The sequence below is a fragment of the Andrographis paniculata genome, unplaced genomic scaffold (genome assembly GCF_009805555.1).
Source record: "Andrographis paniculata isolate CXL003 unplaced genomic scaffold, ASM980555v1 Contig51END, whole genome shotgun sequence".
Classification (NCBI taxonomy): domain Eukaryota; kingdom Viridiplantae; phylum Streptophyta; class Magnoliopsida; order Lamiales; family Acanthaceae; genus Andrographis; species Andrographis paniculata.
Genome location: NW_026137586.1, coordinates 2,995,430 through 3,012,910, shown reverse-complemented (window position 1 = coordinate 3,012,910; position 17,481 = coordinate 2,995,430). Strand labels below are relative to the sequence as shown.

The following is a 17,481-nucleotide window of genomic DNA, read 5'->3' as shown; positions in this document are numbered from 1 at the left end:
TGTATATATATATATATATATAATGGATACAAGTGTTATCAATGCAGTGTGATACATATATAATTAAAAGAAGGCATGTTGCTGAACGTGAGTTTTGTTGCTAATTAATTTATATTAATTGTTATGTTTAATTCAATATATGCGTGTAATTTTAGAAATATGCTATTGAACGCCACATAAAATTAATCAAAAAATTTATTAAATTGTGGTATATATATATATATCATTATCATATAATCATTTGTTAAAATGATAGAATATATATATATATATATATTGAGTGACATATACAACCTATTTAAACTTATTCTGTACGGTATCTCATCTCGTATAATTAATATATATGTGTTATTATTATTATTAATAAGTACAGGTGCATGCATGTGCATGTAGACTAACCCTTTTGTTTATTAAGAAAACAGTGAGAGGAAAGCCATGCAAGATTGGGCAAGGCAGGCAAAGGCATCAGACAAAACAAAAATAATATTTAATTAATGTAATAAAAAAATTGGTGTTTAGCTTTCAGTTTGTTGGGAGACGAGAAGGATGAATCCAGTCCATAATCATTTGTTTAAGGATTTTTAATTTATTACAACTACAGAATAATTCATTATAAAATTGGCCTTTGGGATCAAATTAATTAATTAATTAATTAAATTATGAGTACTACAGCTGTAAGAATCGTACCACGGCTATTCATCGCTCATCACTTGGCTTATTTTAATTAGGACTGGTTCGACCGCGTACACAAAGCTGGCTGGTCGGGTTCTTACAATAATATGTAGGCGGTGATTTACCTATTCATCCGTCCATTAACTAATGTTCTATTTTTTAATTGGGACGTCAAACTAAATTTTACTTTTTTTTTACTATTTTTTAATTTCTACCGTACTATTAAGGACAAACTTTTTAATTCGTAAACAAAAAAAATCACCTAAAAAACCGTGCAGATATACTTTAGAACTATAAAAATCGGACTGAGGAAGTAATAATTTTCTCTTGTAATTTTTAAGCTATTACATTTTACTATTATTTAAATTATAATCCATATAATAAAATGATAACTACGAAGTAATGTTTCTTAACGAATTTCTTAAAAAAAAAAAAAACAAGAACAACGACAATTTAAAATAAATTTGATAATAATTGCAATATTTGCTGCCAAAATTGCAAAGTTTATTTATGTTCACTTTGTATTTTTGAATATATATTTTTTTGTGTTAGATATGAATACTTATGCTGATAATATATAAAATAATATTTTATATTAAATTATTGGTTTTTTTAATAAAAAAATATATATTATATATTGCATTAATATATGTATATTTTAAAAATAATATTTATGAGAAATAGTTCAACTAAAAAACATTGTGTATTTATTTTGTAAAAAAGTTTGAAGAGAAGTATAAAAAATTGTGTAGATAATTGAAAAATAACGAATATGTGTAATATATTGATTTTTTTTTTGGAGAAATGTGTGTTTTGTTTTTGGCAAAACAAACAAACCTTGTAGTGAACAAACCCTTTGTTTACTTGGATTTTTAAAAAAATAATACTATGAATATAGTAAATAAAAAAGAAAATTATAATAAAAACAGTCATATTTGTTGTAAATAAGTATTGAATAAGATGTAATAATTTACTGTTGATTTGTTGAGTTTTGTAAAATTAATAATGAAATAAATTTAATTGACGGAGAAACTAATATTTTGTAATAGGAAATAATATACTCTCTCCGTCCAACTACAAAGTATACATATTTTTATTTTGGGACGTCCAATTACAAAGTAACCATTTTATTAAATACCCAATTTTTTTTTCATCATTACTTTTATACAAAAAAAGTAAGGGCAAAAATGTCATTACACTACTTTTATATACCCACTATAATTAAAAAATTATTATTTCTGAAACTCCACGCCAAAAATAAATATATACTTATTGCTCGGAAGGATAGAGTATTTTAATAAAAAAATATAAAAATCCATAAGAAATGGACATAAATCACTAATTGAATAGAGCGTATAGTTACTCTCACAAAAATGTACATATTGAAAAAAATGTTAAAGAATAATTATTAGATGTAATTTAGTGGACTTTTTCTTAGTGGAATTTTCTTTTTCTTGTGTTGAGTGAAATAAATAAATTAATAAATAAATAAATTTGTTTTGCGTGTTTTCAATTTGAATTTTATTATTAACTGATTTTTAATTCCAAAATATTAAATTATTATTACAATAAACAAATATTTCAATTTAACAAATTTACTATTAAAATCCTCCAACCTAACTCCAAAACTCACATACAAATAAAATACACGATGTGTTTTATAGTTTATTTTTTTCTTATAAGATTCAAACTATTTTAAATAAAAATAAAAAATAAAATTTGATATTTATTTTTAATAAAGAATATATACACATATATGTTTTTTGAAAAAAAAAAAAAAAAAAAAGGTAAACGGTGCTACTAAGTCTTGTATTTTAATAAATATAAAGTCTACAATAGAGTATCATTTTTATCCAAAAATAATGATGATTAAGAACTCCGCGCCTATTATATATGGATTGAAAAAAAATGCTACTCCCTACGTCTCATATCTATATATTCATTTGTTTTTTGCACGGAATTTTAGAAACATTAGTATTATATTTGGATAAAGAAGAAATAAAGGTAAAAAGACTAAATTAATCATTTTAGTATTGTATGATATAAAGGTGTTACAGAAATTCCCAAGAAATCAAGATGAGATAATAAAGACAAAAGAACATAAGAATTTGGTAACCCAGTTCGATCACGATGATCTACGTCTGGGGGCGCTGCCAAGTCAGGAATTTTACTGTAAAGTACGTAGGCACATGTTAAAGTGAGAATACATGGATATTTATAGCTTAAGCTTTTGACAATAATATCCAAATCATATCTCTAAAATCTAAAATATAATATCCAAATCATATCCCTAGATTTTAGGATATAATCAGGCTTCATATCCCAACAATATCTCCTCCGCTGCATTTTCCGAAACCCTTATCCTTCCCTGCCAACCTTGCACCGCCTATCACAAAGGGACTCGCAGCCTGACCTACCAGTCGGGACCGACCCAACACCGCCAGGAGACTTTCGTTTTGATTTCCTGGAATTTCCGTAACAAAAGGTAATAACATTTGTTTAATATATTGTAAATTGGAAGGGTATTTGTAATGTTAGATAGATAGTACAATTACTAAAAAAAATAAATAGATACTTTGTTATGAGACGGATCAAAATGAAAAAATTGATAGATTGTTAAGGGACATGAGAGTATTATATTTAATTTAATAGACAATATATTAAATTTTTTTATAATATTTATTTCCATGCGCTATAAGGTTATTTGTATGATAGAAATGCAATATTTAGAAACTTATAAGAATTCACTTAATCCTCTAAAACAATTGACAAAGGTTTGTTTGGTTTGAATTTGAATTTTAGGTAGTTTTTATTTATTTATTTTAATTTCGATTTAAATAGTATATTAAAATGATATTTTATAAGAGAAATTAATATTTTTATAAGATATTTACGGACCAAATAGCGAAATTTGCATTTAAAATAAAAACATACACAAAAGGTATTTTGTAGTACAATTTTTATTTTTTTTTCTAATATAATTTTTTTATATATATATATATATAATACTCTCTCCGTCCCACCTTTTGTGTCCGGTTTAATATAGATATAAAAATTTAAATAAAATATAAGTAGTAAGTAAGAAGTGCATTCATAAAAATTATCATTCTATAATAAAAATAATTATATATTAAGATTAACATAACTAATATAATTAAGGTTTAAAAATTATAGATTAAATAAATACAAAATCTTCATGCATTTTTAATAAAAGACAATATTTTATGCAATTATTTTTTCCAAAAATAAATACTCATCCTATTCAATTCAATGTATATATATATATATATTATCATTTTCATTTGTCCACTAAAAATATCTATTTTTAATTATAATAATAAAATTAAAATTATATAAATACTAAAATAACCCTAATTTTTATGAAAATATTTATTTTTTATATTTTAAAAGATAAAAATATCAAAATAACTTTGCACCTTTACTAACTAGGTAAAACATTATTACTTTTTAATTCACAAAAAAAACAAATATATACTTTCATTGACGAAAAAAATATAATATCGTTAGGTAAATGATATAAGGGCAAAAAACAAATACTAACAAACAAAAGAGTTATAGTTTAATTAACCAAATGTAGCTGTCACTTTTATTTATTTATTTATTTTAGTTTCTTAATAAAAACAGAACAGAACTCCCTACACACCCAACGCATGCATGAGTGAGAAACAAAAGATAGAGAGAGAGAGTAGACTAATCCGATAAAACGACGTCGTCGTCGTCGTCGTCATCAGCTGCCATCAATCAATTCGATATATATACATACATATATATATATATATATATAAATGGGCAATTACAGTAGTCTTCTGCGGTGCTGTTTGGCTTGCGTCCTTCCCTGCGGAGCCCTAGACCTGATCCGGATCGTCCATCTCAACGGATCCGTCGACGAGCTCACGGGTCGGGTCACCGCCGGGGAGGTTCTGGCCAACCACCCCAATCATCTTCTCACAAAGCCTTGCTCCGGCGGCTCCCACGCCGCCCGTCGTATCCTCATCCTCTCGCCGGAAACCGACCTGAAGAAGGGCTCTATTTATTTCCTCATACCTGCTTCCTCCTTGCCCGCCGAGAAGACGGCCAAAATCCTCAGGAAGTTTTCTGCCGCCAGAAAGTCGCCGTCGCCGGAAAATATTGAAACGAAGGCTTCCAGTTCGAGACGCCGGCGTCGGAGCAGTACTGCTACCGCCGGACGACGTCGTCTGTGGAGACCCAATCTGGACAGCATTTTTGAGGATTAATTAATTATTTTTTAAAAATTTGATTATCTTTATTTAATTTTCTCTCTTTTTCTTTCAACTGTATATTTTATTTTCTTTTTGAGGATTTTTTGCCATTTGTTTTTACTTTGGCATCTATTTTTAATTTATTAAAACTCCACTATTCCTTTCCAATATTTCTTGTTTCACTTTTCTTATTTTTCCTTCTTTAAATAATAGATGAAATTCAGATATTTAGCGTGCTTTATTTATTTATTTATTTATATATATTATTCAATGTTAATTTTAATAAAACAAATTATACATATTCTCTTATTTAAAATCATGACATAATACAGTACAAAAATTAATATAAAAATAAAAATAAAAATAAAAATAAATCATGTATTACAGATATATATCAATTGATCAGATAAGTTCTATTAGATTTCAAAGAACTAACTAAATTGAAGTCTCAGAAGATTAAAAAAATTTAATGCCATAATTCACAAAAGTTATATTAATTCTACAGCTGGAATAAACACATAATTCGATCTAATATTGGATTCCATTAATCAGTATATTTTATGTAGAAAAATCCAATCGATGAGTTGAATTTGTTAATTTTTACAGCGTTTAAAAGTGGGTGGATGGTATTTTTTTTTTTTTTAGCCGCTATCCCGAAAGTGCGCACTGGGTGAACCTCCGATCGAACCTAATACCGTGCAAATTAGGCCCGACTGGGTGGATGGTACTTTGTGAGCATGTAATGTAATGAGTCCACCACCATCGATATAAAAAAAATGTTTACTAACTACTATTATATTTTTAACTATAAAATATTTTTTTTTTAGTTAAAATGTGTCATTCAATGATAAAAATTAATTTCGCCACTAAAAAAAATTATATATTACAAAATTGATTTCGTCACTAAAATTCTTCTTTCAGAAAATTCTCTTTTTGTAACAAAAAAATTTTAGTTACAAAATTATTTTTCATAGTGTTAACTATAGATATCTCTTTTGTATTATTTTATTTTTAATTTAACCCCGAGCCCACTCGTATATATATTTTTGTACTCTTATTTTTGTAATAATATAGTTTTATAATTTTTTCACAAATTCTAACATGGTATCAGAGCCCAATTTAAAAAATATGAAACCTTAGCCACTGCCGCTCTGCGGTCGACACCGCCGCCACCGTTGGGACCGCCTCGTCGTCTCGGGCCGTCCTTCAAAATCTCGCTGTCAATGGCTGCGCGTACCGCCCTCACGCGCACTGACGTGAATCATGGCAAAAGAAGCTTTTCTGCCGCCATCCTTCGGGCCGTGCGTGCGGGTGCGTCTGACCACCTCCGGCCGTCGTTTTTCAGCCGCAACCTCATGTCTTCATTTTCTACGTTGTTGTGTGGTTGGTTATGTCCTCGGAGTTAATTTTATTTTGCGTCCGTTACTAATATGGCTTCGTCAGTCCAGAATATCGTAATTCTCTCACATTGAGCTTTTGCTTCTAGTTCCTCTTCGGTCATGGACAATTCGTGGTATTTTGACTCCGGATGCTGCCATCATATGACACCTACACTTGGTCTCTTGACCAATGCGTATTCTGTGTCCTTTTCATTGCCTATAGAGACTGTTGATAGGAGTCGCATGAATATTACTCATTCAGGATCTGTCTCTACCATTTATATCTCTTCTGATACTTACTACATTCCTCAATTGACTTTAAATCTTGTATAAGTTGGCCAACTAGTTGTGTAGAGACTTACTGTTACATTTTCTCTTCTAGTGTGCAGGTTCAGGATCCACATACAGGTCAAATTCTTGGGACAGGTCAAAAAATGGGTCAACTATTTAAGATACAATCTTTAAAAATTCCTTCCCGTACTTTTTCTGCCGCTACTACTGATACCCCTCTTCCTACCATTAATTCTCCTAGTCTTCAATGACACATTCGTCTTGGTCATGCGTCTTCCTCTAAAATTCAGTCTTTCGTTAGAAAAGGTCATTTGGATTCTACTCGTCTTGAGTCATTTGATTGCTTATACTGTCATTTGGAAAAATAATCAACCTTATCATTTTCAGAAAATATTTCGGTTGCAAGTAAACCTTTTTCCTTGATTCATTATGATTTGGATTCCTTCAACTGTTTCCTCTATGAGTGAGTGTCGTTATTATATCATTTTTATATACGATTACTCTCTTGTTACATGGATATATTTTTTGAACAACGCTTAGAATTACCTCAAGTATACATTCAATTTGCTCAAATGATTAGAACTCAATTTTTTTGTTCCATACATACCCTACGTACTGATAATGTCCTTGAGTATAGAGATTCTACCTTATTAAGGTTTCTCTCTGCTCAAGGTACATTGATTCAATGTTCCTGTCCATATACTTCCCAACAAAATGGTCGCGCTGAGCACAAAACATTCTTGATATTGTCCGTGCGTCTCTTTTGTTTACCTTTTGTCTTGATAAGTTCTGAGAGAAATCTGTCCTTACTGTTGTCTATACCATAAATCGTATTCCATCATCTGTCCTCCATAATAGTACTCATTTTGAACGTCTATATGGTCAACCACCCGATTATAGTATTCTTCATCCCTTCGGTTGTGTCGGTTTCGTCCTTATCCCTTCGCATGAACGTTCCAAATTAGAACCTCGTGCATGTTTATTGTTTTCTTGGTTATGGGGTAGAGCATAAATGTTATATGCTTTGGGATCCGATTTCTAAACGGTTGTGTATATCTCGTCATGTTACCTTTTGGGAGAGTATCATATTTTCCATCCTGTCTAAATTTAATGTCTCATCTATTTCTGGCTCATCTTCATTCCTGTCATCATGTCCTCCCTTATTTCTTGACCTTGATCCTACGACTTTATCTTCGTCTCCGAATCTTGTTCCAATTGAGACTTCTGATCAACCTATGACATCATCTCCAGATGTTGATCCGTCTACGGTGCTTGGACTTGTCATTCCTCGTCGATCGCATCTAGTAAGTCATCCACCTTCTCTTTTGCGTGATTATCATTTTTACTTTGTCATATTATCTCATCATGAGTCTTGGTCATTTCGTGAGGCAATTGCTGATCCATTATGGCAGCAAGCTATGACTGAGGAATTGCAGGCTCTAGACAAGACTCACACTTGGGATTTAGTAGATTCGTCTTCTGGAAAGACACTTATTGGGTGCAAGTGGATTTTCAAAATCAAGACTAATTTTGATGGTTCGGTTGAGCGCTACAAGGTGCGTTTGATGGCTAAGGGTTATTCTCAGGAATATGGAGTTGACTACGATGAGACTTTTGCCCTTGTTGCTCGTCTCACTACTGTTAGTTGTCTTCATGTTATTGTTGTTGTTCATCAGTGGTTCCTTCTTCAGTTAGATGTCAAGAATGCATTCTTATATGACACTATTTTTAAAGAAGTTTATATGACTTCTCTTCCAGGTTTCTCGTCTTCTAGAAATGTTTTTCGCTTACACCGCGCTTTATATGGGTTGAAGCAGACCCCTTCGGCTTGGTATGCCACATTTAGCTCTGCGCTATTGGAGTTTGGTTTTACCACATGCGCTTATGATTCCGATTTATTTATTTGTTGTTCTTCCTCAGGGATAGTTATCCTATTACTTTATGTTAATGATATGATCATCATGTGGGATGATGCGTCTGATATTTCTGATCTACAAGTATATCTTAGTCAACAGTTTGAAATGAAGAGCTTGGGTCCCCTTCATTATTTTTTGGGACTTGAAGTCTCTGATTCTCCTAATGGTTTCTTTTTGTCTCAGGCTAATTATGCCTCAGATCTTATTGCTCGAGCTGGTCTCACAAACTGTCAGATAGCCTTCATACCTCTTTCCTACGATGTTCGACTTACCCCTCATGATGGCTCTCTTCTTGATGATCCTACCCTATATCGTCATCTTGTTGGGAGACTTTAGTTTCTTGATCGAGCGCCAAGTCCGAGTATCGTGCTCTTGCTGACTCTATGTTATAAATTTTATGGCTTCGTCGATTATTCCCTGATCTTGGTGGACCTCAGTCATCTTCTACGGTTCTTCACTGAGACAGTCAAAGTGCTATGAAGATGACCCACAATGATACATTTCACGAGCGCACCAAATATATTGAGCTTGATTGTCACTTTATTTGACAACATGTTATCGGTGGGGTTGTCCATCTCATTTCGGTCTCCTCCGCAGATCAGACAATAGATATCTTTATAAAGTCTCTTCTTTCCAACCACTTCCGATTGTTCTTGGAAAAACTCAAGTTAATCTCTACAATGTCTACTTGAGTTTGAGTTTGGTGTGTTGAGATATTTTAGAGTTTTAGATTTAGTAAATTTATATTTAGATTTTATCTTATCCATTTATTAGATTATTTAGATTTGAATATATATTATATATAGACCTTTTATTTTGGTGATCAATAATATAATCTTATAAATTTTTTCCAAATTCTAACAATCACATCAAATATGTCAAAATTTTGTTTTACAACCTTGCAAGAGTATCTTATATAGGTACGAAAAATATGTATGAAGGTAATTTATTGCACACACATATACATATTGAGAAAATTAAATAAATGTATAATATAAATTATTGGTCAATCGGTATATAAAATACCTCTTTTACAAATATTGCATGTGTATATATGACCGAATACCTATAAGTCGACACTTATAGGCTTCAATTAATGATTATATATGCTCACCTAGGAGTTAAAAATATATGACAATTTTTATCAATCTTTTGATTAGAGTGCAAAACTTTCGCAGAATGGAAGGGCGGTAACTGTGTGTCTGCGCTTGTTTGGAGATTTGAATTTTGAGTTGGAATTTGAATAGTAAACATTTTGAATTTGAATAGTTATCTGATGTGATATAAATAGGCGATGATGCGATATTTTGAATGTAAAATTGATTTTTAGTATAATATAAAAAATAAAAAATAGATGTTTTATTTGATATTTTTTTTTAATGATTGAGAGCTGTAAATAAATATATATATATATATATATATTGAAGTCTTGTTGACTTCACAATTGCTCCCCCCTTACATAATGAACTTATTATTTCGAACTAAAGCTTAGCGATGTATAACTCTAGTCTTTTTTGGTATTGATGTCCTAATCACATATAACATACAAATTTATGTAACTAAAGCATTCCCTATATATCACTGTGATATTAGTACAAAATAAACAATAAATTAAAGCCAAACCAAACAAATTACTAGAAGAGGATCATTCATTTTATTATTTATTACTCCATCCGTCGTTCAAATCTATGTCTACTTTTTTTTTTGGATTGTCATCGAAAAATATTCTCATTTTCTTTTTAAGTAAAAAATCATTCAATTGTTGTACTGTTTTTTACTATAAAAGGAAAAAGTAACAATTATTACTCACTTTTATTAAAATTTGTGCTCGGTCAAATGAGCACACATTTGCACGACGGAGGGAGTATATGCTAGCGTTGTGGTGTATCGCGAATTTGGATTACAAATTTGCAATAGACAAAAGCAAAGAAGAGAGATTATAATCATGGTTCGGATTAGGTACTAAATTTGAGATCTTCCATTGAATTACAATTCAGACATATTATGATTTCGACTGTATAGAATAGATTGGCTGATGCATAAATTAATGGATATTTATAAATTAATACATAAATAATTTTTAATATTTGATATCTATTATATATACAATACTAGCATTTAAACCCGTGCTATGCACGGGTGTATATATAATTAAAATATGTTTAAAATAATATTGTAATGTAATTATATTATTTGATAAATTTTGCATATATGATTTATTTATAATTTATAAAATAAATATATATAATAAAATTATTTTTATACTATATAAATAAAAGTAAATAAAATATTGTAGATGGAATTGTATATAATATAAATCATATATTTAAGTAAAAGTCATTTTATAAACTACGGAAAAAATATATAATTAAAAAAAAATAGAAAAAAAATAGTTATAATTGTGAAGGACTTTGCAAAATATGTGAATATTCTTCACACCAATCTACGGTCATAAACTTGAAATACCGAAGATGGAGGATCTATTCTTGCAAAAGTTAGAGGCATAGGAACGATGAATGTGAACGCTCGGTCAATAAACGCAGTCAAATAATTTTTTTGCATTATTTTTCTATTTATATAAATATAAATAGATAAGAAATATATATTTACTAATTAGAAAAAAATAAGTAATTCAAAATTTTTAATTAATACATATGCATTGTCTTCCTAAAAAAAACTTTCTAAAAGAAATATATAAATATATCTAAATTTTTTCCATAAAACTATCTAAATAAAGATATATAAATACTAACAACCACAATGATGGACAAGATAAATTATTAAAGAAAAATTATAATTATTTATTTATAAAAAAAATATCCACCTTATTTGATAATTGGCACTAAAATGATCAAATGAAATAATTATAAAATATAATCTATAGCATTAATGATTTTTTTAACTTTAAAAGAAAAAATTAAATCTGTGAATCTTCAATCTTTCTTTATCTTTATCTTTTTCTTAAATCAAATTAAATATAAAAGTAAAATTTGTTGAGAAATATGCAAAAGAAATGAAAATATATGAATATTCTTCACACTAGTCTACTGTCATAACTTAAAACACCGGAGATGGAACATCTGTTCTTACAAACGTTGGAGGCACAGAAACTATGAATGTGAATGTTCGGTCAATAAATGCAGTCAAATAATTTTTTGGCATTATTTTCCATTTATATAAATATAAATAGATACGAAATATATATTTACTTATTAAAAAAAAATAAGTAATTAATACATATGCATTATCTTCCTAAAAAATACTAAAACTATCTAAAAAAATATATATAAATATATCTAAATTATCTCCATAAAACTATCTAAAAAAGATATATAAATACTAACAACCTTGATACTTCATATTATATATATAAACACAATGATGTGCAACATAAATTATTAAAAAAAAATTATAATTATTTATTTATAAAAAGAAAATACTCACATGATTGACACTAAAATCAATTGAGATCAAATAAAATAATTATAAAATATAATCTATAGAATTAATTATTTTTTTTAATTTAAAAAAAAAATCAAATCGGTGAACCTTCAATCCTTATCTATCTTCATCTTTTTCTTAAATCAAAATAAATATAAAAGTAAATTTTATTGAGAAATATGCAAAAAAAAAAAAAAAAAAAGAGAATATTAGTTTCAACAAAAAAAAAAAATAATCAAAATTAAACTTTATAAAATTTAAAAAGTGTATATATCCACTAACATTATAAAAAAAACTGTAAAAATTATATAAATTTTAAATATCCTACTATAATGATAAAAAACTATATAACAAAAAGAAATCAATAAATCAAAAAAATTTCAAAAATATCATAATAAAAGAATTATGGCTGATCTCAAATATATAATATATATATTACTGGGTGTTTTTGTCAAACAAATGATAGATCATAGATGAAACAGTTGATTCCATGCATTGGTTGATTTTTAAAAAATTATATGTGTTTCTAGATTAGCCACTTGTTTAGAAGTTGTTATTACAATATCATCAATCTATTTTCGGGGCTTCTAGAAAATAGGACAACCCATACTAAAACGACTGATTCTTGTTTTCGATGGTCTTTGCCACGATTCATAAAGTCTAAAAAAATTTCAGATGGCCCCAAAATTAGGCACAGGCAGCCGAATTCATTCCGTTATTCCCTCGCAACCTAAGTTTCGGGGAGGGGGCGGGCCGGCCGGGGGACAGGAAAGCTGGGGGACGGATGTCGCACGTTCTGTCTTCCCTGGGGCCTGTCCGAGGGCCAGATGGACAAGAAACAACTCTGGTTTGCCAATTTGCCCACAGGACGAGTTCCCAGGGCGATTTATGGTTCGGCGGTGACATTCTCGCCTTCACCGTGCCGCTAGTTTCCTTGCAGCTCATCGTCGTCTTCGTCCTCTCCAGCTCCGTCTGGTTCCTCATGAAGCCTTTCCGACAGGGCCTCATTAGCGCGCAGATCATCGTAAGCAACTTGATTAATTATATATGCATAGAGCTGGCAAAAAATTAACACGACCTGATAACCTGACCTGAAATAGTTGAGTTTGGATTGAGATTTTTAATCCAATTAATAATTGGGTCAAGTTGGTTTAACCTATTTAATAAAATGATTAGTTTTGGTCTAGATTTTCAATTTGAAAATAATCGATTTAATTTGTTTAAGTAATAGTATTATTTTAAATTTTATCGATACAATTCAATACTTATGGCCAATTTTATAAAACTAAAAAATAAAATTTAAGCTACAATTCTATAAAATTAGGATTAAACAAAAGATGTGTATTACTCCCTCTGTCCATTAATAATCTATCTATCTAACTGTGAAAAAACAAATAGATACATAGATATGGGACAAATGGAGTATTATTTAGTATTTGTTAATTCGACTCTAAATATTAGTTTCATAATACCAATAAATAATTTTTTCTTTTAATATATATATTATGCATTTCAAAATTTGTTATTAAAAATTGTAATTTGAAATTAAAATTTTAAAACTAGTTAATTAAATGAGTCAGATCAAAATTTTTGTAACCTATTTAAAGCTGATCGGAACCTGAACACTGCATAACCTCATTCGTTTGTCAACCCTATACATACATATACATGCATATTTGATTTGATTATGTATATATAGGCGGGGATCATTATAAGTCACTCCTTCTTCGGGCAAGTTGGAGGATCCCTATTCTCGGAGAAGCTGTTCTCATCTCGGGCAAAATGGATGCTCGAAACATCGGCCAACATGGGATTGATGTTCTACATGTTCATCCTCGGTGTCCAAATCGACCTCAAGCTGTTGCGCAAGCTCAACAAGAACGCCGTCGTGATTGGCGCTTCGGGTTTCCTCCTCCCTCTAATAGCCGGCTTGACATCGGTCATCGTCGCCTTCCAAATCAAGGGCCTCCACGCCTCCGTCATGCAGTCGCTCCCCATCGTCGCGTCCATGAACGCCATCTCGTCGTTCCCTGTCATTACAAGTGTCTTGTCCGACCTCAACATCCTCAACTCGGACATCGGCCGCATCGCCACCCTCGCGTCCCTCGTCAGCGACATTTGCAACTACATCCTCTCGTTCGTCCTCGGCACCGTCGCCATGTGCGTCGCGACGAAGAAGCTGGCGGCGCTGCTGCCCGTGCTGTCTGTCGTCGTCTTCTTCTTCGTCATTCTGCTCGTCCTTTGCCCGATGATCATCTTATCCGCCCGCCAGGCGGCCAAGAACGGGCAGCAGCTCAAGCAGACTGAGTTTCTGTTGATCGTGCTTATGGTCATGGTTTGCGGTCTTGGCGCCCAACTTATAGGGCAGCCGGCCGAGCTTGGAACGTTTGTTTTAGGTGTGCTCATCCCCGACAACATCGGGAGCGCCTTTCTCGGAAAGATGGATATTATTACATCCGGCTTGCTAGTCCCGGCCAAATTCATGATCATCGGGATGAAGATCAACATCTTGGATGTGAAGATGGCTTCCGGGGCGGTCATTGAGATGGTTATTTTGATATCGTATACGGTAAAGTTTGCAACGGTGTTTCTTTTAGGTCGTCGTTACAATATCCCGGCGAGGAATGCCGTATGCCTTGGCCTTATTATGTGTTGTAGAGGAGTCATCGAGGCTACGCTATCTAGCACCTTAGAGGAGGACGGGGTAAGTAAGTACGTAGTGTGTATATATATATACTCGGAGGGGATCGTCAGTCCCAAACATCTTCAATGACATAGGTTGATTTTTGGGACCGACGATCCCCTCCGATATATAATACACTGGTTCGGTTACTCTATGTATTGTGTCTTTCCTATACCGGATAGGCACGTACATTGGGAATAGGATAACTGAACCATGAATATATATGTTCAAGTTTCTTCGATTACAACTTAATGAATAAATGATCGATTTGATATATTAATATAATGCAAATACCGCAGGTGATAAACGCGGAAGCGTACACTCTTATACTACTGTCGATGCTGATTGTCACCGGAATAGCGAGGCCTCTTATCGCATTCTTGTACGATCCTTCGGCTAAGTACCTCGGCCACCACAACAATTGCACCGATCTCCTCAAGCACCATAACAATAGAGCCGATTTACGCGTGTTGGTTTGCCTCCACAACGCGGAGAGCGTGCCCACACTCATCGATCTGCTCACGGCCACGAGTCCATCTCTACCCGACCAGACCACGTCGGTCTTTGTCCTAAACCTCGTCGAGCTAAAGGGCCGGGCCTCATCAGCCTCCATGCTCGAAGCCAACACGGGAAGAGGCCAACTCACCGTGTCCAAATCATGGTCGAGACACGTGAAGAAAGCGTTCGACTTGTTCGCGGATCGACACCGAGAAAGCGTCAATGTCCGCCACTTCACATCAGTGACGCCGTTCTTGAGCATGCACGACGACATTTGCTCGATGGCGCTCGAGGAGAAGGCCAACATCGTCGTCGTACCCTTCCACAAGCAATGGACGATCAACGGCGGCATCGGAACCAACTCGCACTCCGTAAGAACCGTCAATTACAACGTCCTCTCTAAGTCCCCGTCCTCCGTCGGCATCCTCATCGACCGCGGATACATTTCCCGGAATCAGCGAGTCGGCGCCCACCTGACGCTCTTCCAAGTCACCCTACTCTTCCTTGGCGGCGTCGACGACTGCGAGGCCTTAGCCTTCTGCTACCGCTTCGTTGGAAAATCGAACGTCTGGCTAACGGTGATTTGGATTCGCGGCGACGACGACGAGAGAGAGAACATATCCCGGGAGGATATAGAGATGCTCAACAAATTCAGAGCAGCAACAAATGGACATGGAAATGTAATATTTCGAGAAGAGAGAGTTAAGGATGCAATAGGGACGACGCAAGTGATAAGATCGATGGACGAGAGATACAACAGCAGTAGCTGTTACAGTAGTAGTTACAGTAGCTGCAATGGCGGAAGCGCGTGTGATTTGTGCGTAGTGGGGAGGCACCACGACCCGAATTCGACGATGGTTCAGGGGCTAATGGAGTGGAACGAGCTTCCGGAGCTCGGGCTGATCGGGGGGATGCTGGCGAGTCCTGACTTTTATTTCTCGGTCTTGGTGGTTCAACGAGAGCCGCGCCAGACGGCTTCCGAGAACAAGGATGTTCTGCGCTCTATTTCTTGCATGTATCGACAGCCTACTACTGCCAATTATAATATTAATAACGACTACCCGCCGCACCGTCGCCCGGCTTCTTTCATGCTAAGGTAGCTAGCTAGCTACTTTACTTTTTTGAAGAAACCAATATGTAGGTTTTATTTATACAATACATTAATTATTTTATCTTTTTATAAAAAATCAAATTAAATACTAATTTTTTATTTTTATTTTTTTCCAAATCAAAATTTCGAAAACGTTCGAAAACCTCTATAAACAAAGCACATGTCTGTGTGTATACATGTATATGTTCTTCAATTTTTTTATTTGTAATGTTGAGTCAATATTATATATATATATATATATTCAAGGAAATTGATAATTGTTGAAATACTATCCAAAGTGGCATTATTTTAGATTTTTATAAGAATACATTATTTAAGGGAGTTTTGGTATTCTCCTCATGTTGATTAAAATTCAGAACATCCTAAATATTTTTAATCTGTTGGATCAATTTTACTGACAATTCAATGATTGAGTTTGATTGAGGATATTTTGGTAATTTGAAAAGTAATTAAGATATCTAATTAAAAAAATTAATTAGAAAAAATTATCATAACCACCTCCGATAATTTCGGAATTTATTTAAACAATGTCCAAGTAAATGCATTATGATATATTATATCACATCGCCGATTATGATATGACAATTATTTAAATAAATTAAAAATCAAATATATATATATATATAAATATCCTTCTCACCCCATCTTATTTAAATAAATTAAAAATCAAATATATATATATATATATAAATATCCTTCCCACCCCATCTATTTACCAAATCCTAAAGTACCCTATCTCCCGTCGTGCTGCCTCTGCCTACAACATAGTCTGCCGTCGCAGCCGCTAACCTCTTCAGCCACGCCCACTGCCGCAGCCACGCCCACTGCCGCCGCCGACCTCTACAGCCATGCCCGCCACTGTCAAATAATTGCCTCCGCCATCAATTCCTTCTCTATCTGCACATCCGCACTAGACGGAAGTCGGCGATGACGTGCAATTCCTCTTCTATTTAGGAGTTCACATTTGACGAATCTTCCAATGACGGATTCAACTAAGTGAGATTCTGAGGCTTCTATTAAACCCAAAACGAAGATAACGAAACATATTCAAGTACCATCCGTGTCAAGAAAGATAGCAGATTTCAACAACGATAAACTCTTTTCGGCTAAACAGACAGATTTGGTGGTTGTGTTTTTAATACTGCGTAATATTTTATGGTCACCAGGCGTATATGTGCATTCTTAATTAGTCTCTTTTAGAAAAAAAAAATATCAATACAGTTATTCCTAAACATATTTTTGTTGGCCT

At 32.7% G+C, this 17,481-nt stretch overlaps 2 protein-coding genes across 2 annotated transcripts; both read left to right on the top strand.

Moving 5' to 3' along the window:
- The first annotated feature begins 4,341 nt into the window (after positions 1-4,341).
- LOC127253814 (uncharacterized) lies at positions 4,342-5,105 on the top strand. Its single transcript, XM_051278587.1, has one exon. The coding sequence runs from the start codon at positions 4,479-4,481 to the stop codon at positions 4,926-4,928; it is 450 nt and encodes a 149-aa protein (XP_051134544.1). The 5' UTR covers positions 4,342-4,478; the 3' UTR covers positions 4,929-5,105.
- Positions 5,106-12,689: 7,584 nt separating this feature from the next.
- Positions 12,690-16,303, top strand: LOC127253735 (cation/H(+) antiporter 14-like). Its single transcript, XM_051278475.1, has 3 exons — positions 12,690-12,964; positions 13,640-14,644; positions 14,923-16,303. The coding sequence occupies exons 1-3, from the start codon at positions 12,725-12,727 to the stop codon at positions 16,219-16,221; spliced, it is 2,544 nt and encodes an 847-aa protein (XP_051134432.1). The 5' UTR covers positions 12,690-12,724; the 3' UTR covers positions 16,222-16,303.
- The last annotated feature ends 1,178 nt before the right edge of the window (positions 16,304-17,481 follow it).